Source organism: Humulus lupulus, chromosome 6 (genome assembly GCF_963169125.1).
Source record: "Humulus lupulus chromosome 6, drHumLupu1.1, whole genome shotgun sequence".
Classification (NCBI taxonomy): domain Eukaryota; kingdom Viridiplantae; phylum Streptophyta; class Magnoliopsida; order Rosales; family Cannabaceae; genus Humulus; species Humulus lupulus.
Genome location: NC_084798.1, coordinates 185,162,118 through 185,186,827, shown reverse-complemented (window position 1 = coordinate 185,186,827; position 24,710 = coordinate 185,162,118). Strand labels below are relative to the sequence as shown.

At 33.6% G+C, this 24,710-nt stretch overlaps 1 protein-coding gene across 7 annotated transcripts; it reads left to right on the top strand.

Annotated features, from left to right (window-relative positions):
* Positions 1-10,848: 10,848 nt before the first annotated feature.
* LOC133782815 (deoxyhypusine synthase-like) lies at positions 10,849-22,736 on the top strand. 7 transcript variants are annotated; one of them, XM_062222209.1, is made up of 8 exons: positions 10,849-11,002; positions 14,116-14,198; positions 15,863-15,956; positions 17,595-17,801; positions 17,882-18,268; positions 18,359-18,445; positions 18,970-19,075; positions 21,827-22,736. In XM_062222209.1, the coding sequence occupies exons 4-8, from the start codon at positions 17,604-17,606 to the stop codon at positions 22,222-22,224; spliced, it is 1,176 nt and encodes a 391-aa protein (XP_062078193.1). In that variant the 5' UTR covers positions 10,849-11,002; positions 14,116-14,198; positions 15,863-15,956; positions 17,595-17,603; the 3' UTR covers positions 22,225-22,736. The 7 variants fall into 7 exon arrangements, with proteins under 7 accessions (XP_062078193.1, XP_062078197.1, XP_062078198.1 ...); XM_062222213.1 differs by having other exon boundaries at positions 17,575-17,801; XM_062222214.1 differs by having other exon boundaries at positions 10,850-11,002; positions 14,119-14,198; positions 17,575-17,801.
* The last annotated feature ends 1,974 nt before the right edge of the window (positions 22,737-24,710 follow it).

Sequence of the window (24,710 nt, the reverse complement as noted above, 5' to 3'; positions counted from 1 at the left end):
AACAACATTTAATCATGTTACATTCTTATATTATGGCTCTGTTAGCGAGCATTTATAATTATATTCTTATTGGGCCTGGATTAGTCCGGCCCAAGTCACATGACTGCCTATAAATAGGGTCATTCGTGCACTATAGCAAGGATCCCCGATTTTCTCTTATAAGCAAAATGCTACTGAACTTGCTGAAAACCTCCATTGTTAAGCTCTCTAAAGCCTAATACTAATGACTCGTGCACTAAGGCTCATTAACGCCCCAACCACGTAAAAACTGTGATCTTATTCATTTCCTAACCTTTCTTTCTAGCTCTTATTTTTCAATATATTTATAGTTTCTGAAAAGCTCGGTAAACACTATGGCTTTTCCTTAACTTAGGCTAATTGTGTGAAATTTTTTTCCATACTTTTAAGTTTTTTTGAAATAAAGTCATATTTTATTTACTAGTTTAGTGGTTTATAGATTTGTGGTATTTTTTTTTTGGGTATTATTGTCAATACATCCCATTTTTAAATGATTTTTATGTAATGTGAATATTTTTTTAAAATATCATTTGAATTGTCTTTAAATTTGGCCTAATTATTAATTTATATATATATATAAGCACACATTCAGAGTTTATAACAATGGTGTCACTACTGCAAAATTGGGCTTTCCCGACACCCAATCACGACAGTCAACTCAGCGTAGCTCTACGCCAACAGTTAAAAATTGTAGGCATAAGGACCAACGCTGACAGTTAATAAATGTCGTCATTTCATTCAACAGATAAAAAATGTCGCTATTGACCCCAACGCTGATAGTTAATTTTAGATTAATGCCGACAGTAAAAAACTATCATTATTGATCCCAATGCCGATAGATAATAAAATTCCAATATTGACAATTATAGTCTGTCCCAAAACCCAAATAAAAAAAGAGATATTTACACATAACACTTATTTAATGAAAAAATAACAATTTTACTGTTATAAGGGATTTTTTTTTACATTTATACGGTATTACTAAATTAATTTCTTTTATATGGACTCAACAAGTATAGCAAGCAGTTGGGGTTGGTATCTACTTTTCAGGGGAGAAGAGAGGTCGGAGGCGGAGCTGAGACTGAGAATGACGCCGGTAGTGAACTTGCATCGGACTAATTGGTTGTGGAAGGCGTTCTTTCCAGAAGGTTCGAATTGGGACAACGAGGGCTTTCAGCGTGAGTGTGTTTCCTGTTTTGTTTTGTTCTTTCTTATTTCCTGTTTTGTTTATAGTTTTGAAGTATTTGTGCTTTGGGCTTTTGCTTATATATTGTGTATAGGCTTTGTGATATGCCTACTTGCAAGAATAAAGTTAGTAGATGACACAAGAATGAGTGTTGGCTCTTAGATGGCCAAAAACAAAACAGATAGCAAAAAACCAGAAGGTGAGTAAGGCAGGGAGAAGAAGAAATTAGATGAGAAAGTATTCTTGACCATTCATTACTAATATTTCTTACATGCACCCACTATGATATATATACCAATCACTAGTAGCTAAGAACAACAATGAGCATTGCAACTACATTCAATTGTAATGGCGATTCCCGACTACACCCACAATAATAAGAAAATGAGATGAAATACAACATATCATCTGGAATATTCCTCTAGCTGGTGTGGAGGGTTTCTATTCTGCTTGTGCCTCTCAATCTCTTGGCTTTTTTGCTTCTTGTGTTGAGCCCATGTTCTCATCTGTGGCATTTGGAATTTCATTAACAATACTTGGGCCTCGACTCTCCAAGTTTATGTGATTGGCCGAATTGAAGAAACAATAACAACATAATTTATTTCAAGATATTTTATTTTTTAATTATTTTAGTATCACTATTCATCTATTTCAAAATAAACATTAATCCAAAATAAACTAAGAATTAACAAAAGAGCAACCTCAAAATAATTTCCAATGACCTTAAAAGTATAAAAAATAAATTAATAATATATCTCAAAACAACTTAACTTATACTCAAATAAACTAGAAAATAACTAAAAATCAACATAAAAAAGATTAAACAGATAACTGTTTTTGTGTTGTTTAGATTTATGTATAGTTGTTTAAGTTTATATATAGTTGTTCTGTTGTTGTGTTAATGTCTAATTATTGTTTAGTTGTTTTCAGATATATTTTGATTTTTACAAAAAAAAAAAATATGTTAGTATGCACTGTGTTGACTTCTAATTGTTGTTTTTTAGTTGGTTTTTAATGTGTTAGTATATAGTGGGTTAATGTTTAATTGTTTTCCAATTGTTGGTTTTTAGTTTATTTTGGATATATGTTTAGTTGTGTTTGAGATATATTTTGAGTTTATTTTTGACACATTTAAAATGCAGGGAAATTTTTTTTTGATGTTATTTTTTAGTTTATTTTGGGTTAATGTAATAAATTGATGTCTAATTGCTTTTTTAATACTGTATTATTGTGAAGTTGTTGTCGTGTTCCATTTAAGTTGTTTTTTTATATTGTATTGCAGTGTGTTGTTGTTTTTTTTAATGTAAGAATGAATTTTTTGATGTTGTGTTTTGTGTTGTTTTTTAATTTTTTTTGTAGCTGCAATGGGTTACACGGTGTTGTTACGAGGTTGTTGTCGCGTTGCTTTCTTGTTGTTTTTTAACGTTATCTTTTGTAAGTTGATGTTTAGTGTAATTCGTATTTTTGAAAACTTGAGTTAGTAAATATATAAAAAAAAATTGAAGACCCTAAAAATGTAAAAATATAATAAAAAAATGGGCATTTACGAAAGAACCCCTAAAAAAACCTAAAATCTAGAAAAGGCCAACCCATTTCTAGGTAAATAAATCTTTAAAAAAATAACAAGAAGCCTACTCCTCTATTTCTGATAATTCCGAATTGAAATAAAAATTGGAACGAATTACCGATCGATTTTCTGGCTGAGTCGCAGACTATGTCGCTCTCTTTAAGACGTTTCGCAGCTCTGCCCCAAGTGTGTACGACAATCAATCAACCACGCCGTCCCCAGGAAAAAACAGCCACTGCGATACCTCTCTGCACCGAAAGGCTTCGCTCTTGTACACCCTCAAAAAGCTTAGAGAAAATTCGATTTTTTTGAAGAGAATATTTTTCTGAAAAATAAAGATGTATTTCTCTCGTTCTTTTGATCTGACTTATGTATAGAAGTCAAACTTAAAAAACAGTAAGAAAACGTTTTTCAAACGTGGGAGAAAATACCGTGATCATTGCAGTTAAAACGAATATTAAATAATTTTTCAATAAAATATAAAGTATGACACCACACCACCACCCGCTTAGCTGGATAGACAGCGGCGGCGCGTGAGTCTTCACCCATTCGCACAAATCTGGGTACCTCTTTGGCCACACCCAACGAATGACTATTGCATCTTATATACAAATTTAGAAGAGTGTTTCAGATCACGTGTGACTTTTCCATGTCACACACCAGTATACTTTTTCAATTTTTACCAATTCATTTTAACTTTTTTTAAAAAGTTGCAACAATTTCTCCAACTCTATCAGCTTTCACTCTTCTCCTCTCCCTTCCGCCGCTACAATGCCCTCTCTCTCTCACTGAGTCTCCCTCCATTTAGTCCTCTCGTCTCTCCCACCTTCCCCGACGGCGTCGACAGCACGGCAGCAGCAGCGGCAACTCAGAACTAGTGACGCATACGCAGCTGATACACCACGACGACAGACATATCTTTTTCTCCCGTGCTCCAGCCTCCCATCGTTGACGAGTAGCTCAGACCTCCCATTGTCGTTGACTCCAAAAAACAGGTACGGCAATAACACCTCTTCTTCTTTGTAATATCTTGATTCTAATTCATGGCTGAATATATTTTGATGTGAACATTTTGTGGTTTTTCTCTTGGTCGATTTCTAATTTTCTGGTTCATGTTGGAACTTATAATATATAATAGTATGAATTATTAAAAAATAGAAAAGGTGCTTTAATGACTCCCTAGAGGAAGAGTCACACATTGGTTTAGAATACTCTCTTGTAAGGGTATATAGAGTGTGGACTTCAGCCTTGGGGTTGTGCCCCAAGGGGTACCCACTTTTGTGGGAGAGGGAGGAGTCACACAAAGGCTCACCTGACCACCACACACGCGCGCGCGCCGCCGCCGTCCGTCCGATCGAGCCGAGCTGAGCTGGCTGGTTGGTTGGTGTGGTGTGCACCTTATTATTTTTTCTAAAAAAATTATTTATTAAATATTTTTTAATTTAATAAAAACGTGGTTAATAAGTGGTAAACTGAAGACTTAATCTCTTCAGATTTTTCAGGATTCCAACTGCCATGCCTCTCCCACGTTTTTAATAAAACGTCTTTATTCCCGTTAATTAAGATCGAATTTTTTCTTTAAAAAGAGCAATTACTTTTCAGAACAAAATATCTCTTTTCAGAAAAAATAACTCTCTTTACTATTAAAAATCCGAGCAGTAGTATCATTAAGGGTGTGGTATACGACGGTTCTCTACGGTGCAGTGGAGGTCCGATCACAGTTTAGACTGGGCTGTTTTATCCTGGGGACGACGGGGCTGATAGTCTGCTTGCACAAATTCTGGGCAGTGCCGCGAACGTCTTAAAGAGAGCGACCTAGTCCGCGACTCAACCCAGACAATCATTCGGTAATTTCGTTCCTTTTTATTTCTACAGCAACTTTTTACAACAAATTTAAGACGCTTAGTTTCTGCCATGACTACTGATGATAACTCTGGTGTTGTTGACATAAACAAACCATTTCGTTTTGAGGGTAACCACTTTAAAAGATGGAAACAGAAGATGTTATTTTTCCTCACAATCAAAAAGGTTAACACAGCTCTCACCACTGATAAGCCTACTGTATCTGAAAAGGATGACAACGATGAAAAAGAGAAACAAACTAAGGCTTTAGATGCTTGGGTCGAAAATGATTTTTTATGCAAAAATTTCATTCTCAATGGTTTATCTGATGACTTGTATGACTATTATAATTATGACCAAAATGCTAAGGAAATCTAGGACGCGCTGCAAAAGAAGTATGACACTGAGGAGGCTGGAACCAAGAAGTACGCTGTCAGTCGCTACCTCAAATTTCAAATGACCGATGACAAGTCAGTGGAAGCCCAATCTCATAAACTTCAGAAAATCGCCCATGAAATAATTTCTGAAGGTATGTCTTTAGATGAACAATTTCAAGTTGCTGTGATTATTGACAAACTGCCCCCTGCGTGGAAAGATTTTAAAAAATTTCTCAGGCACAAAACAAAAGAATTTTCACTAGAAAGTCTGATCACTCGCCTTCGTATTGAGGAGGAAGCTCGTAAACAGGACCAAAAAGAAGAAGTGCTTGTTGTATCCAGCAACAACAACACTGACAAAAGGTCCACTGCGGTTCTGAAACCCAATGGGAAAAATTTCAAGAATCAGAATCGAAAGCAGAATTCCAACCGCAACAATCAACCTCGGAACAATAATCAGAATTGGAACCATCAAAGGAACCAAAACAGACAGCAGCAAAACCCCCCTAATAATAAGAATGAACCTGCTCCATTTCTGTGCTTTGTTTGCAACAGACCAGGTCATATTGCACGCAAGTGCAGGAACAGGCCAAGCTCTGCTCCGCAGGCTAACCTGACAACTGAAAAGCCTTTCACGGCTATGATATCTGAGATCAACCTTGTTGGTGGATCAGAAGGGTGGTGGGTAAACACTGGCGCTTCTCGCCATGTTTGCTATGATTGGAATATGTTTAAGACATATACTGCTGCTACTGAGGATAAGAAAGTGTTGCTGGGAGATTCGCACACTACGATTGTTGCTGGTATTGGTGATGTGGAATTAAAGTTTACCTCTGGAAGAACTGTGATTCTTAAGGAAGTCATGCACACTCTAGAGATGAGAAAGAATCTGGTCTCGGGCTACCTTCTCAACAAGGCGGGGTTTACACAGACTATAGGGGCTGATTTGTTTACTTTAACTAAGAATGGGATATTTGTAGGGAAAGGGTATGCAACTGAGGGAATGTTTAAATTGAATGTTGATGCTAATAAAGTGAATGCTTTTGCTTATATGTTGTGTAGTTTTAATACTTGGCATGCTAGACTCTGTCACGTTAACAAGCGCATAATCAAGAATATGAGTAGTTTAGGCTTAATTCCTAAATTATCTTTAAATGATTTTGAAAAATGTGACTATTGTAGCCAAGCTAAGATCACAAAAATACCCCATAAATCTGTGACTAGAGAAACTGAGCCTCTAGATTTAATTCATTCTGATATCTGTGAACTTGATGGGACGTTGACCAGAAATGGAAAACGTTATTTTATCACCTTTATAGATGACTGTTCTGATTTTACATATGTGTACTTGATGAAAAATAAAAGTGATGCTCTTGATATGTTTAAATCTTTTGTGACTGAAATTGAAAATCAATTTAATAGAAAGATAAAGAGATTTCATAGTGATAGAGGCACTGAATATGTTTCGAGCATGTTTGTTGATTTTTATAACTCACATGGAATTATACATGAAAGAACTGCACCATACTCACCTGAAATGAATGGCAAAGCCGAAAGGAAGAATAGAACATTTACTGAATCAATTGTTGCTATTTTGCTTAATTCTGGTGCTGCATCTTATTGGTGGGGAGAAATATTATTGACTGTTTGCTATGTGCTTAATAGAGTTCCAAAATCAAAATGCAAAATTTCTCCTTATGAGATCTTGAAAAATAAACAACCAAACATCTCTTATTTTAAAACTTGGGGTTGTTTAGCATATGTTAGAATTCCTGATCCTAAAAGGATAAAATTGGCTAGTAGAGCATATGAATGTGTGTTTATTGGCTATGCTGTTAATAGTAAAGCATATCGATTTTTTGATTTGAAAGACCATGTTATTTTGGAATCAAATGACGCTGATTTTTATGAACATAGATTTCCATTTAAATTGAGAAATAGTGGGGGTGCATCATCTAGTAACATGCCTGTGATTAGGGACATTGAGCATCTTGAGGGGAATGAAACTGAACCTAGAAGAAGTAAAAGAGCTAGAGTCTCTAAAGACTTTGGTTCTGATTTTTGTGCATATACTTTAGAGGAGGATCCTTCGAACCTCCAAGAAGCTATGACCTCATTAGATGCTGACCTGTGGCAAAAAGCCATTAATGATGAAATGGACTCTCTTGAGTCTAACAAAACCTGGCATTTAGTTGATTTACCTCCAGAATGTAAGACTATAGGTTGCAAATGGATTCTAAAAAAGAAATTGAAACCTGATGGTACTGTTGATAAGTACAAGGCACGTCTTGTTGCCAAAGGTTTTAGACAGAGAGAAAATGTAGATTTCTTTGACACATACTCACCTGTCACAAGGATAACATCTATTCGTGTGCTTATTGCTTTAGCTTCTTTACATGATCTTGTTGTGCACCAAATGGATGTTAAAACTGCTTTTTTAAATGGTGAATTAGAAGAAGAGGTTTACATGGACCAACCTGAGGGATTTGTGATCCATGGTCAAGAACATAAAGTGTGCAAATTAGATAAATCTTTGTATGGTTTGAAACAGGCACCTAAGCAATGGCATGAAAAGTTTGACAATCTAGTTATCTCACATGGTTTTAAAGTGAATGAAAGTGACAAATGCATTTATTATAAATCTGAGAATGACATTTGCACCATCATATGTTTATATGTAGATGAATTGCTTATTTTTGGTTCGAACTTACATGTCATAAATGATGTAAAATCTGTGCTATGTGAAAACTTTGACATGAAAGATCTAGGAGAAGCAAATGTGATCCTTGGTATAAAGATCACTAGGTCTGAAAAGGGAATTTCTTTGGATCAATCTCATTACATTGGGAAGATTTTAAAGAAATACAATTACTTTAACTGTAAACCTGCGTGTACACCCTATGATCCTAGTGTAAAGCTATTTAAGAACACTGGTGATGGTGTAAGACAAACAGAGTATGCGAGCATCATTGGCAGTCTTAGGTATGCCACTGATTGTACTAGACCCGACATTGCCTATGTTGTGGGACTATTGTGCAGGTTTACTAGTAGACCTAGTGTTGAGCATTGGCATGCTATAGAAAGGGTCATGAGGTACCTTAAGAGAACTATGAACCTTGGATTGCATTATCAAAAGTTTCCCGCTGTCCTTGAAGGATATAGCGATGCTGACTGGAACACCTTGTCAGATGACTCCAAGGCAACCAGCGGCTATATTTTTAGCATAGCTGGTGGAGCTGTTTCATGGAAGTCTAAAAAATAGACTATTCTGGCTCAATCTACAATGGAGTCAGAAATGATAGCACTAGCTATTGCTAGTGAAGAAGCAGGATGGTTGAGAGGCCTGCTAGCTGAGATCCCTTTATGGGAAAAACCGATCCCAGCTGTGTTGATCCATTGTGATAGTACCGCGGCTATTGCAAAAGTTCAGAACCGTTATTACAACGGTAAAAGACGTCAAATTCGACGTAAGCACAGTACTGTTAGAGAGTTCCTCTCTACTAGAGCTGTGAGAGTGGATCATATACGCACTGATGAAAATTTAGCTGATCCTTTGACGAAAGGATTAGCTAGAGAGAAAGTCCTTAAAACATCAAAAGGAATGGGACTATTGCCCTTAGAATGATGAATCACACATGATGGTAACCCGACCTATAGACTAGAGATCCCAAGAAATAGGTTCAATGGGTAATAACAAGTTATGATGTGATATGAGATAGATCATGCTATTACTTAAAGTTAACTTGAAGCATGAATTCCTGAAGCGACATAAGGATGAGTTAATCGAAACTCTTAATGAGATCTATACTCTATGTGGAGTGGAGTACCGAGCTACAGGAGTACTCTTGATAGACTCGCCTACGTGAATGTGGAAGTGGGGCCGCTTCCTATGAAATTTTAGGGCAAATTTCTAGAGCGTTCACTATATTGGGATAGACGTGCATGGCCATTAAAGCACGGGCTTTTGGACTACACCCTAGAAAGATTGTGCGTGGTGCAATGTTAGAGATAGAGTTCAAGACTACGTGTCACTCTAGTATATTCTAAATTGCATTCACTATGCAAAGGTTCAAGTCGAAAGATACCTTTGTTTATGCTCAATCTTATTGTTCTTAGGTTACTGCTCGATGAAATTTTTTTTTTAATAATTCAAGTGGGGGATTGTTGGAACTTATAATATATAATAGTATGAATTATTAAAAAATAGAAAAGGTGCTTTAATGACTCCCTAGAGGAAGAGTCCCACATTGGTTTAGAATACTCTCTTGTAAGGGTATATAGAGTGTAGACTTCAGCCTTGGGGTTGTGCCTCAAGGGGTACCCACTTTTGTGGGAGAGGGAGGAGTCACACAAAGGCTCACCTGACCACCACACACGCGCGCGCGCCACCGCCGTCCGTCCGACCGACCGACCTGGCTGGTTGGTTGGTGTGGTGTGAACCTTATTATTTTTTCTAAAAAAATATTTAATAAAAATCCGAGCAGTAGTATCATTAAGGGTGTGGTATACGACGGTTCTCTACGGTGCAGTGGAGGTCCGATTACAGTTTAGACTGGACTGTTTTATCCTGGGGACGACGGGACTGATAGTCTGCTTGCACGAATTCTGGGCAGTGCCGCGAACATCTTAAAGAGAGCGACCTAGTCCACGACTCAACCCAGACAATCATTCGGTAATTTCGTGCAGCAACTTTTTACAACAGTTCATAACTGGTATTTGTCATTTGATGTGAATACTGAATATATTGTGTGGTCTTTATCTTGCTTCATTTGATTTTGCTCAGTTTTTATTTCTAAAGCCACAAAGTGTTTGACAAAATGTCTTAGAGAATGTTAACTGAGTTTAAATTGGTTCCGTGGTGAAGATGTGAGTATTTATCTATGTATGTCTGCTAATATATATATATAAATTTATTTATATATCTGTTTACGTATAATATTTAGTGGACCATAAAACTAATGATTTTTTTAGTGTATTCTAACATTTAGAATGAAGAACTTTGCAAGAAAACTGTGGTGTAATTCTTGCTTTTGCTGATAGAATGATCTAAATAATTGATGATCCTAATCAAAAGAGGTCGAGTTGATTCCTCCCAAGTTTCATTAAATTTTATAAGTTGACCATGTGCTGTTTTTTCTTAATAAATAAATTTTAAGTCAATGTTTTAAAATAAAGATTTGATTATTTCGGAGTTTTTCGTTTATAGAAAGAGTTCCAGTGGAAGCATATACCCCTTGTAAGTTGATATGAATATAATAATAATAGTCAATACAAAGAAAAACAAAGACAACATTATAAAAGTAATTTGTCATTTTTAAATCATGCATACACCACCACATGCATACACAGTAGTAAAATATATATCATTTTCTATATTACTTCTGAATTTATATAAGAAAGTTAATTTATACTTTGTTGAGGAATTTTATATAAATATATATAATTAGGTGAATGCATGTGTACATTTATGTTTGTCTTATTAAAAAAATAGATAATAGCCAATAACTTACTACACGGCTGTTAAGTAGTCATTATAGATTGTTGGATGAATTCAAATGCTCTTAGGTGTTTTGTAATGGATTCTGATTTTAAAAACTCAATTTGTGGGCGCACCAAAATATCTGATTGTTATATTGTTTTTAAAAATTATATCTTAATCAGAATTATAATATATCTAATTGTTATATTGTTTTTAAAAATTATATCCTAATCAGAATTATAATTTTGTATTGTAATTTAGAAAACGACAATTTTGCGTTTTCTTAGTTTTGTGATTTTTTCTCCAAAAACCTAAAATTAAAATCATAATCTATCTACTTGTTCTCTCTGCTCCTGTCTTCTGCCTCATTTCACAAGAGTATCTTCTTCCCACTCACCTCTTAGAAGATTGTCCTTCTCGTCATCCATGTCCTCGCTACCGGTGTGATTGTTCTAAGCTTGCCAAAGCAACTGCTCTAAATGAGCGATCTAGTCGACTCACCGCCCCTCCCAACTGCCCCGTTGACAACTCAGGTTCTCCTCTCCTCTCTTGTTCTTGCCATTATTCATACGATATTACTAAACTATGGTTTCACTCTGAATGTTATATGTATATATATATATACATTTATATGTTTGTGTGACTATTAAGTGGTTAGATTTCTTTGGTTTCTTGGACTGTTAGAGGCTGAATTTGTGGGGTTTATTTTCTTCCATGGAGTTTTGATTTGTTCTTTCATTTGCATATAAATATTTATTGTTTTTGATAGGTTCCTCACTGCCCCTCGGCCATTTTGTTTATTATATTTGATAGGTTTCTCTTTTGCTTTGGTGTGTTTATCCTTGGTATTTTCTAAGGGGAAATTACAAACATTAGTATTAGACCAACATTTGCATTCTTTGTCTGTCTTATGAAATGTATATTCACTATATTATATAATTATATATATGGTAGTAATTTCGAAAGTTGAGATAAGGACTTAGCTTGCATTTGCTGGATGAATAGATAAGTCCGAAGACTTTAATCCAAGTCGTGAGATTGTCACTCCTCCCTTGAGCATATACAATGCAAAATCACCAATTCCAATTAGAGCACTTACTCCACCACCCATTCCAATCTTAAATGACGCAATTCCTTCCCATTCTAAGGTTGCTGTCATTAAAGTTCCAAATGTGTTGTATTACAAGTTTCACCTTAGGACTGCGAAGAATAACAAAGCCAGAGCTATTCTAGGGAATACAATGTCCTGGTGCTAATAAACTCTCCATGCTTAAAACTAAGAATCACTTGAACCAATTTAGTCTTTCTCTTTTAATTTTTAGAAACTAATTTTGAGTCCTATGGTTACTTTCTTGTAAAATTGGAATGCCATTGTAGACAGATAAAATGCCAAAACTGGCATGGTATTCCATAGAGCCAAACTTACATGTATTAGAATGGAGGGGTCCCTCGATATGTGTATTCTGTTGTTGTTGCAGATATACTTTCTTGATGTACTCTTGTGGCACTACCTCATGTTCTGGTAGGACCTTGTTGATGTAATAATCAATAACCATACATCAACTTCTATTGCTGATATGAACAACTATTCTTTAAATGGCCTTTACTAAGTATGTCTGTGTAATGCACCTATGTCATGCATCACTAAAGACCCGTAATAAACAAATAATTCCTAGTCATATATGTATATCCAAATTTTACATTGATTATAGATCCACCAAAATTGTGATAAGACACATTTAAGTGTTTGACTCACTAAATCAAATGCTTTAAAACTGAACTGCACACTATATATTATGAAGTTTATTCCTTTAATGGATAAATGTTGTTTATATAACTCAGATGAAAAATATTAGAGATGATATTGTTGAAATAGAGTTTAGTTAATTTTAAAAGTATAGCTTTAATTTAAAAAGAAAACTGATGCAAATGTACTATTATTATGAATTTAATCGATATATTAATTTTAAAATTTACTTTCATAAATTAAAATTTAATATCATACAATATTTATTTACAAATGTTAAATTAAAATAATTTTTAAATTCAACGAGAGCAATCACATTCTAATACGTATTCTACAAATCACAAATTTAGTTTTTTAAAATTAAAAAATTATTTACAGAAAATAAACCAATCAGCCCGTAATTTCTGTGTTTCTTCTTCTTCCTCTTGAAACCAAAGGACCAAATGCTACACCGTACTGGAACAACTTTCTTCTTCTTTGCACTGGTAAGTGTGATTATTCTGCAATTTCTTCAATGTATTAACATGTTCTTCTACTTTAGTAAGAAAATGAAGAACTAGGTTTGATCAAATTCTTTCAAGTATTTTTATTGGATTAATCTGGGTTTAATCTCTTCAATTCATTGCACTCAATTTTTTATTTTTGTAAATACTTGATTGCTTAGCGTTTATTTGAGAATATTAACTCTATTGATGTAATTGGGGTTAGTAAAGTTGAGACGATCATTCAGTCCTTTTTCTATTTGTTGTAGATTGAAATAACTGAATTAAAGTTTTTTTTTATAAGAAATTTGATTGAAGCTTAAGTTGTATAGCATCAAATTGTCATAGTATGTGTTTGTATATTGGATTGATTTGAATCTCGCTTGCTCATTATGAGTGAGGCTTTGAGTCTTTGAATTATGGCCTCTCCCTATCCACAAGAATCTATAGTTTGATTTCTTCCAATGAACATGATCTTAACAAAGTGGCTGAATTAGAAAACGTTTTCAGGGTATGAGTTACCTTAACAAAAAAAGTGTTCACAATAGTTGATGTTCTCATTTGGAAATTGGAATATAATTTTTACAATAGTTGATGTTCTCATTTGGAAATTGGAATATAATTTTTTTCCCTGTCAAACTCTTGGAGTAATCTACTTAATTGCTCTTGTGGAGTTATAATTTTGATCAATAATGGTTGAGCATCTTGAATTGATTTCTGCGAAGATGCAAGCTTTTCGTGATTAAATTTAGCAAAGGCTGCAGGTTTTGAATCAAATCCAATTAGAGAGTTTGCAGAGTTAGTACTTTGATTGAGTAAGGTTTAACTTTTGAAGGAGTTTTACTTGCATTTTATGCACACTGTTAGGCATGTTTTAACTCATCTATACTATATAATTGAGGTTTGTTCTTCTGGAAAATGAATTGTTGGAACCCTTTTGTGATATTTTGGACTTTGCCGTTAACTTTCTCATTAATCTGCCTCATTAATCTGTCGTTAACTTTCTCACATAACTAACTCTCAGCCAAGTGAAGGACCAAATTTTCAAATCGTTGATTAATTTTTTTTTTAATTTATTTTATCAAAATCGTTAAAGTTGACATAATTAATTTTCAAATCATTGATCAATTTTTTTTAATTTATTTTATAAAAAATGTTAAAGATAACGGCAGATTAATGAAATTTGTTAAAGTTGATAGAATTTAATTGTAAACTGTTAAAACCAAGAAATTGGTCTTTTTGTCGCAAAAAAAAAATAATAATTAAAAGTGATGGGATGGGACCCAGCATAATTCTTGATCTTTTTTAAAATAAAATTTAAATTATTATTCGATTTTTGTGCAATAAAATTGGAAAAGGATATATTCACGTTTTCTCCATTTCCTAAGTACACTTCAACTCCTTTCCTTCTATTCAGCAGTCACCTTCCTGGCAGACCATCGCAACAAACTCTCTCGGCGATCTCCATTCTCGGCCATCTCTGCTCTTCATCGTTGTCAGGTATTCTTCTTCCTTTTCTTTTTTTTGCTGTCTGGTATTATGAGGGTTCTTGACTGCATATGCTGTCTGGTATAGTATTTCTTTCTTGATATTATATATATATATATATATGTGTGTGTGTATATATATATGCCCATCAATCTGCTGGATCTACTTGCTTTTCTGTCTTCTGTGAACTTTTGTGGGGCTGAAAAACTTTGGATTGCCGTAGAATATTGTGTGGGGTTATGGGGTGGCTCGAAATCTTTGGATTGCAGTAGTATAGTTGTGTTGTTCTCTTTGCTCTGCTCTGTTGGTTTTGTAAAGAGGCCTGGTTGTGTTATGAGGGATGTCCTTGGGTTTTTATGAGCAATTGTTGTATTGCTCTATTGATTTCCAATTGCTTGCAACAACTTTGGCTTTGGGAGATCTGATATGGTAGGAATGGTTTTGTAGTCTGATATATTAGGATATTTTGAAACAATCACATAACCTTTTTTCTAATATGCGAGTTCATTTGGCATGGCTTTTAAAAGTGTGCTTTTGACTCTATCGGCTTTGTAACGTAATGCCTGGCAAAAGTGTTTGGATGAAGCAGTTAAATAATAGAACCTCCACTTTAGTTTAATTGGACACAGTGATGGTTTTGGTGAAAAGAGATATGTATGTTATCTTCAATGGGAGACCCTTCACTACTATATTACTCTTTTGTAATGCATCATATAATTAGATACCCACTTGTTTAAATCTTCTATGAAATCTAGCCACACAGTTTAATCTATATACAGATTTGTATATAATAGACACTACTTCAACATTTATATAAAGATGCCACAAATCTCTAACCAGCTGAGATCAAATAAACTAACGTTTTCTTCTACTTACTTTTCTGTCTTTCGTGATTTAAGTGAAAACACAAACCTTTTTTTCTTTTATGAACCAAGTAGTGAATAATTAAAAACCCGATTTTTTTTTACAGGGTGGATCATTACAAATTTTATTATTATTATTATTATTCTACGAATCATTGTTAGATAGATTTTGTTGTTGCTTTAGTGGTATTCTATAAAGACATTATGATAATTGATATTATGATTAGATGGATGCAAAGAAGTTAGACAATGAGGATCATGTATCCTAGCCCGGGTCTCTTGAATCATATATTATTGGTCTCTTACAAGAAGAGGCCAATAAATGATTACAAACAACAACTCCGAGTCTATTGAATCATATTTTGTTGGTCTTTTACATGAAGAGGCCAAAAAAAGTTACAAACAAAGACAGAAAATGACATATTTAATGCTTTTGAAAAGAGATAAAATGGATAAATTGAAATCAAAATTCAATTGGTTGAGGAAGGTACATCTAGAATTTTTTCATCTTTTGGAACAAATTGGTATGGGATGGGATCTTCAAACAAATACTGTTAAAATTTCAAAATAGTTTTTAGATTCAGCTGAACCAATTGCATATTCTATTTCTGTTGTATTTTTAGATTCAATTTTTTAAAATTTAAAAATAGTCTACTAACAGTGAACTAATCAAACATGTTTTCAATAACTAAATTCATATTATCATTTCAGAATCACACCTTTAAAAAATACTTTTTTCTAATTGTGAGACAAACACTCTCTCCCGCCCCTCCCCTCACGCTCACGCTAACCCTCTCTCTCTCCCACTGGCAGGCCACTCACCAGGAACGTCGACCGTCCATCCACCGGCAAGGCAACCCGTCCGTCGACCATCTGAGTAGCTCAGTTACTGTCGTCCACCAAGCAGGTACAGTATTTCACTCTTTCTTTTAATAGTTAAATGTTTTGTGAATGTGTAAATGGTTTTTATGTTTAGTGTAGTGCATGGATTGTCATCTTTAGAGTTTTATTTGAGAAATTATAATAGGGTAAGAAACAATGTTAAAAATATTGCTTTTACGCCTCAAGGCGCATCGAAGCGTACGTCTCAAATATTTAATTAAAAATATATTTTTATAACATCTAAAGATATAAAGAAATATCAATGTATCTTATAAAACTCAAACATAGAATAAGAAATGTCATAAAATGTACTCAAACATAGAAGCTGGAGTCTACTATAGAAAGAAGCTTCAGCAGATATGCAGAGAGGTAGGGAGGAAGGCAAGCTGGTTTCGTTTTTTTTTTTTCCCTTTCTCTGGTTCAGCAGCTTCAGGCAGGTTTCTGGGCTGAGGAGATGAACAAAAGGCAGATGAACGAGAGGGAGAGGATAGGCTGAGTGAGTGAGTTGTTAGGGTTTGTAATTTTATTTTTTTTAAGTTTTATTGGGCTTGTTAAAATTAGGGCTGTGCAAAAAATTTTACAACCCGTCCAACCCGAATAATCCGCCCAAACCAACCCGAAAAAACCGCCAAAAAACGCAACCCGAATAAACCGACCAAAATTTAAGCCGCCCAATTGTTACATTGGGCGGGTTGAAAATATAACCCAACCCGCCCAATTAAGCATTTATTATCAATTTGTTATTTTTAATATATTCAAATAAATATATAAATTAATTAAGTTTTGTTTTAATTTTTTTACTATAATTTAAAATATTGTTTTAAGCTTAAAAAGATAAACTTCACACTATTAGTACTAGTATTTAAAAGAAAAAAATTACAAAAATGTAAAAAAAAAAAATACCACTTTTGTTTGGGCGGGTTAACCCGACCAACCCGCCCAACCCGACTAACCCGCCCAAAAAAAAATACAATTTCAGTTTGGGCGGGTTAACCCGACCAACCCGCCCAAATTATTGGACGGGTTAAAAAATTTTTTTTTTCTTAATTGGGCAAGTTACGGGTCACTTTTGCTAACCCGATTATGACATTGGACGGGTAAAAATGCCTTGTAACCCGACCAACCCGCCCAATGCTCAGCCCTAGTTAAAATATAAGTTTTAAGTTTTATTGGGTTTGGGCCTATTTAAGATAAGTTTTAATAAGTATTTTTTGGGCTTATTAAGACCAGTTTTTTATTTTTGGTCTTTTTGGGCATAAAAAAGCCCATTATGAAATACACCCCTGAGCCGTACGCCAATATCCGCTTCACCCACCTCAACTCAACGCCTCACCTCTGCTAAGCAAGGCGCACGCTTTGGTGCGGTTTTTTTTCCGCCTCACACTGAGGCGCGCCTCAAGGTGCGCCTCAAAACCGCTTTTTTAAACATCGGTAAGAAATACTAGTTAGAAGGGGCTCTCTCTTTTTTTTAATAGTTAAATGTTTTGTGAATGCTTAAATGGTTTTTATGTTTAGTGTAGTGCATGGATTGCCATCTTTTTAGTTTTATTTGAGAAATTATAATAGGGTAAGAAATACTAGTTAGAAGGGGCTTTCTTGTTTCTTGTTGGTTGAAGCTGATAGATTTGTATCCTACTTCTTAGCATTCCTAACGGTTTGGCAGGGCAAGGACATGGAGAACAACCACCTTTTGGCGGCAGCTCACTTAGCAACTTTCAAAGAATCAGAAAGTCTAGAAGGAAAATGCTCTAAGATTGAAGGCTATGATTTCAATCAGGGAGTGGACTACCCGCGCTTATTAAGCTCCATGATCTCTACTGGATTCCAAGCCTCCAACCTTGGAGATGCCATCCAGGTTGTAAATGAAATGGTTAGCTTAGCTTCTCTTCACCTTGATTCCAGTTCCTCTTTCATATTCCTTTCTCAATTTATCTATATTTTTCATTAAAGCTAGATTGGAGGCTTGCTGATGAGACTATAGTTGAGGACTCCAGTGAAGAGGAGAAAGCTTTAACATATAGAAGCTCTGTGAGGTGTAAACTTTTTTTGGGTTTTACATCCAATTTGGTTTCATCTGGTGTTAGAGATACAGTTCGTTATCTAGTTGAGCATCAAATGGTGGATGTATTAGTTACAACAGCTGGTGGTATGGAAGAGGACCTTATAAAATGTCTTGCACCAACTTACAAAGGTGATTTTTCTTTACCAGGAGCTTATTTGCGCTCCAAAGGGTTGAATCGAATTGGTAACTTATTGGTTCCCAATGATAATTATTGCAAGTTTGAGGATTGGATCATTCCTATATTTGACCAGATGTTAAAGGAGCAAATTGAAGATGTGAGTATCATGTTTTGTCATGCTTGTACATTCTGTGAGTATTTGGAGTATTTGCTAGTGTAACCCTCTAAAACTACAATTTATGAGCAGAACTTGTTATGGACGCCATATAAATTAATTGCTCGCTTGGGGAAGGAGATAAATGACAAGAGTTCTTACCTCTATTGGGCTTATAAGGCAAGTATTCAGTATAGTTTGTATATATTCTTAGTCATATTATGGTTTTTGTTAAACATTTGTCTTTTTTTAATTGTATTGTCACAATAATCCTATTCAGCTTGTTAATCTCATTTGGTGTCAATCAAGATTTGAAGTACAAGATTTTGATCTATCATACATAAATTGTGTCAATAAAATTACAAATATGATATTTTATAATAGAAAACTATCAATTGTTAAAAATAGTATTTTTATTTTATTTAATAGTTGAGTTTATGCCATTCTATGCTTTGATGTAATATTGTTTTTTTTTTGTGGTCGACTGTTTTATTACTATTTGATGTTCTTTCTTTCATCAATTGTTACTATTTGGTTTGATTCTTAGGTTTAGTTGCCCCTTTTACCACTTTTATGCCCTTCTTTCTAGTAGTGTTATATCTTCGAAGGCAGGTTCTCTTGAAGGGTTGCACTACTTAAAGCTACTAGAATTTTATGCAAAATATTGCAGAGATCAATTGATGTACTTTTTGGATGTTTTGCAGAACAACATTCCTGTCTTCTGTCCCAGTATAACAGATGGCTCTTTGGGGGACATGTTGTATTTCCATTCTTTTCACAACCCTGGTCTAATAGTCGACCTAGTGCAAGGTAGGTATATATATATATATAGTTAAACAAAAATTTCTAATTTAAAATATTAAAATTAAAGTTAAACACAATTTTACCTATGCCAATTTTATAGCATAAGAGTTTATTCATTTGAGTTCGACCCATCTAAGATTATAAGAATAACCTCTTAATTACTATCATTTTTGGTTTAAAGGAAAACCTTTTGATTCCAATTATGATGATATTAATTACTTGTTAATTTTGGGAAATTTTTTTGGTTGAATTTGGAATTGTGACTGAATTTGGTTGAGTGAGTTGTCTATCTACCCTGGTTGAGGGATCATACCACTTGTAGTTCTGAATGTGATATTTTAGAAAGTGAGTGGAATAATTCACGTAAATGACCATTCATAGGAATTCAATGTACTTTTAGAAATTTATGAAATCCCGGTAGATGACCATATCATGGAATTATTTGCTGTTTTGAAAGTTAGGAAGAATTCCAAGGTAAATGACATTTTATGAAATTTTGAGATTTGTGTTTGATGTTTGAATAATTTGTTAATTTGGGCTATTTGTGTCTGTACTTAGATTTAGCGACTAAGTTGCCTACGTATCATTTAAAAGAATCAAGTCAAACGTAGTTCAAGGATTTTTGTATCTGTGAGAATTTTGTGAAGAATTAACTCACTTTGAAATTCTCACCATTTGAGGTGAATGACCTCACTTGGGTTTTGAGGTGAATGACTTCGTTTGGAAAGTTTGAGGTGAATCACCTCATTGAGAAACTTGGGGAGTTTGTGATTGTACCTAACATTAGCAATTAGGTTGTCTGTGTATCCTTTGGAGGAATCAAGTTAAACGTAGTTCAATTTTTTTTTGTATCTTTGTATTTTTTTTGGAGACATTGAGTTTGTTTTTAATTGAAACTCATCTTTAATTTCACTTGAATTGCAATTCTATTTTAATGAGAATTGTGAAACAAAATTCAAAATTACTTGAGAATGTGTCTTTATGAAAGTAATTTGAATCTTATAGTTTGGAATTGAATCCAATAATATTTGAGATAAATATTTTTTTGACATAGATATGACGGCTTGTATTTATTTAGTCATTTTTATATTTTGTCATATTTTCTTATTGTTTCACATTCCAATTCTTTTTCTCAAAAATTGATCTTTAGACTCTTGGTGATACCATGTTTTTATGAAGTCTTTTGATTGTTGACATCTCCAAATGATATTCATAGGAGAAATTATCCATTGAATTAGTCTTGATCTTTATAGTATATTTATACACAAAAGCATCATAACCTTATATTTTTGGTAGACTTTTAGGAACAAAATATAAACCTGGTAAAATGTTAATGCCAAAACTTGTTGTAATTTGATTATACACATATGCATACACATTTCTTTTCCCATCCGAATTAATTAGGCTTCGTCAAAGGCCTTTTTTTTTCTTTCTTTCATTAACCTGAACATATATGTATATAACTAATATATTATATAAATATGATGATTATCTTTAAACATTCCAAGTTTTTTTTTGCAGGGGGAGGGGGTGCACATCATCATTGATTAGCTGACTCTAAATATATGTATATATATTTAGAGTCAGCTAATCAATCTTTTGTCAATACTGTTGCACTGTATTTTTCCAGTCTTTAAACAGATATAAAATCATTGAACTGAGGTTGTATGTATATACGGTCACTTTTACTTTGTTGACCAAACATATATAAGTTAGGCACTTTTGAGCAGATTTCTTTCTCTATACCACGACTGGAATTTTACTTGAGTTTCGGATCCCACGCCAGGAGTCATAAATTATGTGCTCTTGGGTTTAAGCCGTTCCAGCAGAGTATGGAGATTTTGGCAACTTTTATTTTCTTGATTTTACTGTTTTGAATCAAAGTTAGCATTTTAAAGACAATTTTGACAGCATTACAGTCCAATTTTATTTTAAAAAGTGTAGGTGCAAAATGAATACATTCTATAAATTTGAGGAGAATGAGTGCATTCCATAGATTTGAGGAGAATGAATGCATTTCCAAGATTTGAAGCGGAATGACTGCATTTTATAGATTTGAGGGAAATGAGTGCATTCTATAGATTTGGAGCAGAATGAATGCATTCCTTAGATTTTGAATGGAATAAGTACATTCCTTAGATTTTGAATGAAATGAGTGCATTCAAAAGATTGAGCGGAATGAGTGCATTCCATAGATTTGGAGTGGAATGAGTGCATTTCTTAGATTTTGAATGGAATGAGTGCATTCCTTAGATGAGTGGAGAGAGTAGGGGAGGAATGAACGCATACCATAGATGCTTGATTACTTACCCTTGAAGAACCTGAAGAATTTTGAGAAGTAGAATTTTGCTCTCTTTCTTTTCTCTCCTCTTTTTTTCACATATCGTGTGAGTCTCCTCTCTATCTATTTTTTTCGTCTGATTTTTTTTTCACATATGGTGTGTATTTCTCTCTCTATTTTTGCAGAGTCTCCTCTCTATCTTTTTTTTTGTCTGATTTTTTTCTCTCTTTTATAGACTCAATTTTAGGTTAAGTGAAAGGAAAGTAGAGTGAGGGTGGTTAGAGTGGTGAGAATGGGAAGTGGGAAGTGGGAAGGTGGAGAGAATAGTGGAGACATTTTTTTACCTTTTCTCCTTTACTCCAAATCGATTCTTTTTTTATTTAATAATAATAATAAATACGGTTCAACATATATATAGATATATATTCTATAACAGCTTCATGAGGGAACTGAAGTGCTTTATTCTGTTTGAACAGATATTAGGGCGATGAATGGTGAAGCTGTCCATGCAAGTCCTAGAAAGACGGGAATTATTGTACTTGGAGGGGGTCTGCCTAAACATCACATATGCAATGCCAATATGATGCGTAATGGTGCAGATTATGGTGTCTTCATCAATACTGCACAAGAGTTTGATGGGAGTGATTCTGGTGCTCGTCCGGATGAGGCAGTATCATGGGGTAAAATCCGAGGTTCCGCTAAAACTGTCAAGGTACTTTTAATTATAGTCTTGATTTTGAATTTCTGTTCTGTCAAGTGTCAACTAAACAAAAATCATTCCATTAAAACTTCTGAACCTCCTAATTGCAATGACTGTTTGTGTCATCTTCATGTGTTTGTGTGTCTTCACTTCCAATCATCAGGTGCATTGTGATGCAACAATTGCCTTTCCTCTACTGGTTGCAGAAACATTTGCCAAGAAATGGGTTGTCTGAGTTTTTTTTTTTCAACTCTATTTATTGTGAGATGAAGAACTGTATAATTCTTACGATTAATAACAGGCAGACAAAAGCAACATATTAGAGGAGAGGATGTTGTGGTTCTGTTGGCCACCAGGAATGGAGAACTCGATGGTGGGTTTGACAAGGCAAGGTTTACTTGTGTGAGATTTTGAATAACGCAGGGCTTTCCCAGAACAACTTTTATTGAGTACTTTATTTTTCCAACTTATTAGTGGCTATCTATCCAAAATGTTTTCATTAATGTTGAATATTCCACCTCATTGGGGTAGTTCAAATGGTGGCACGTGGTTTGTTACCACAAAATTGTATCCCTCTTGCGCAGTTATATAGTAATCAAATATTATACTGTTAGATGGGGAATTCTAGTACTGTAAAGTAAAAGTCATTGATTATTATTAGTAGTAATGTTTTTACTTTTTAGTTATATGTTTAACCGTGATGAGAAATTAGAAATAGATTTTTTTTAGCAATGATATCTTATTGATAAAAAAAACTAATGTCATACAAGCTAGAAATTCTAATATTAAAAAAAAACAAAGAATATTTTCTAATAAAACAAGTTGTCTATCCTTCTTAAGACACATCTAATTTAATTTAAGGAACAACGAACATAAATTATGCATATTTTTGAAAATTTAGATAACAAACTTGCTATATTCTCTAACAAGACCATTGAAAGACCTAGTAAAAGAGTCTAATGGCTCTAATTCAATGTTACTTTCAACTCCACATATTCTACTTGTATAATTGAGAAGCAACTTACAAAATAAAATTATCATGCAAACAAAAATAATATTGGTAAAGAAGAATAAATAAGAAAGTAAATGAATGATGAAATTTTAATGGACAATAATAGTGAGTGTCACAATAATTATAAAAAAATCAATTATAATGAACAAAAAGAGGAAAAACTTACCTGTGGAGTACAACTATTGTCAATTGCATTATTCAAATATTACTTTGTTAGACTTAGCAAATAACAAATGACTCCAACAACAAAGATAACTCCAATTATAATAAAAATAATATTAATAAATCAAAATAAAGAAAGTCACAAATTGAACCAACCACACCAAATAGTAAGAAAATCACAATGAATTATAAAACAACTCACATAAACAAGATATTTTTAAAATATGTATGGTTTAATAAAGTGCATATTAATAAAATGGACAAATTCTTTTGTTGGGAATTGAGTCCTTAAAACAATTGTAGTTACCAATACTTTTAATGAAATAAATGAATAAATTGAATTATTGTATATATGTAGCTTATGTACTATATTATTGTTAATAATATTAAGTAAATATCAGAAAATTCTCAAGTTCATCTATGTGGTCTCAATCTCATATTGGTATGAGATGATCGAGATTGAGATAATGAACTTAAATAGTTCGCAGTAAAATACAATTATGGAATCTTTAGATTAATTATTGATAGTACGGTCCACTAGTATTATAAATACATGTGACCTAGATCCGGGTTACCAGTGTAGTAGGACACTTTAGTGGAGGTACTTTGCATGCCGAGAGTATGTAGAATTGGACCAGATGTGATTTAATAATACTTGTTTAAATACCGTTTCGTAGTATTATAAAACACATCAACTGATGATCATATACAAACTGATCTTAATTCTGAAGTTACTATGAACTCCTATATATGTCATTTGATTATTTGATTCATGCGTTACGGTTTGTCAGAATGATCCGACTAAGAACTATTGTTTTGGGGACTCAATGATTTATATGGCTGGGGACATAGCTTAACAAACATGGAATCTATACATTCTTATAGATTGAATGATGATTCCCTATTGGGTTGGCTTTTGGATATGAAAATGTTATTGACGTCAGATTCATAATCAGATTATGAATTAACCTTCACTAGTAAAGTCGATGGTACACTAGGAATCAAGATATAATAAAAATGGTAAAACAGTAATTTTATTCTCACTTAATTATGAATCACCAATAGATGATTAATTTGTATGTAATGATTATATCAATTGACACTTTATGGTTACAATAAAATACTCAGTAAATATATATCTTTAATTCTCAAGAGTTCAGTCTCATATTTATAGTGGAATAATCATGAGATTAATAAATATGATTATTGAATCAAAGAGTTTTGGTTAATAATCTTTTATTTATTGGAGCTTGGAATTATTGGTCCATAAGTCCACGGGGCGGCTCTATCAACACTAATCAAGGTAAGAGTTGACACAAGGGTCAAAATGTGAATGGACTATTTGAGAGAATACTTATTCTTTGTGATAAATGTGCAATTATGTTATAATTGAAGTTGCACAATTTATTGTTGCATTTGTGAAATTGTGCAGAAATAGAAAAAAATTGATTTTAATCAATTATTTTATTTAAGTGTGAATAGATAA

Excerpts from the sequence above, each read along its gene's own strand:
- LOC133782815 (XM_062222209.1), top strand. The coding sequence starts at position 17,604 with ATGGAGAACAACCACCTTTTGGCGGCAGCTCACTTAGCAACTTTCAAA. Across the intron at positions 18,269-18,358 it reads TAAAGGAGCAAATTGAAGAT|AACTTGTTATGGACGCCATA; the intron begins GTGAGTATCATG and ends ATTTATGAGCAG. Across the intron at positions 18,446-18,969 it reads ACCTCTATTGGGCTTATAAG|AACAACATTCCTGTCTTCTG; the intron begins GCAAGTATTCAG and ends GATGTTTTGCAG.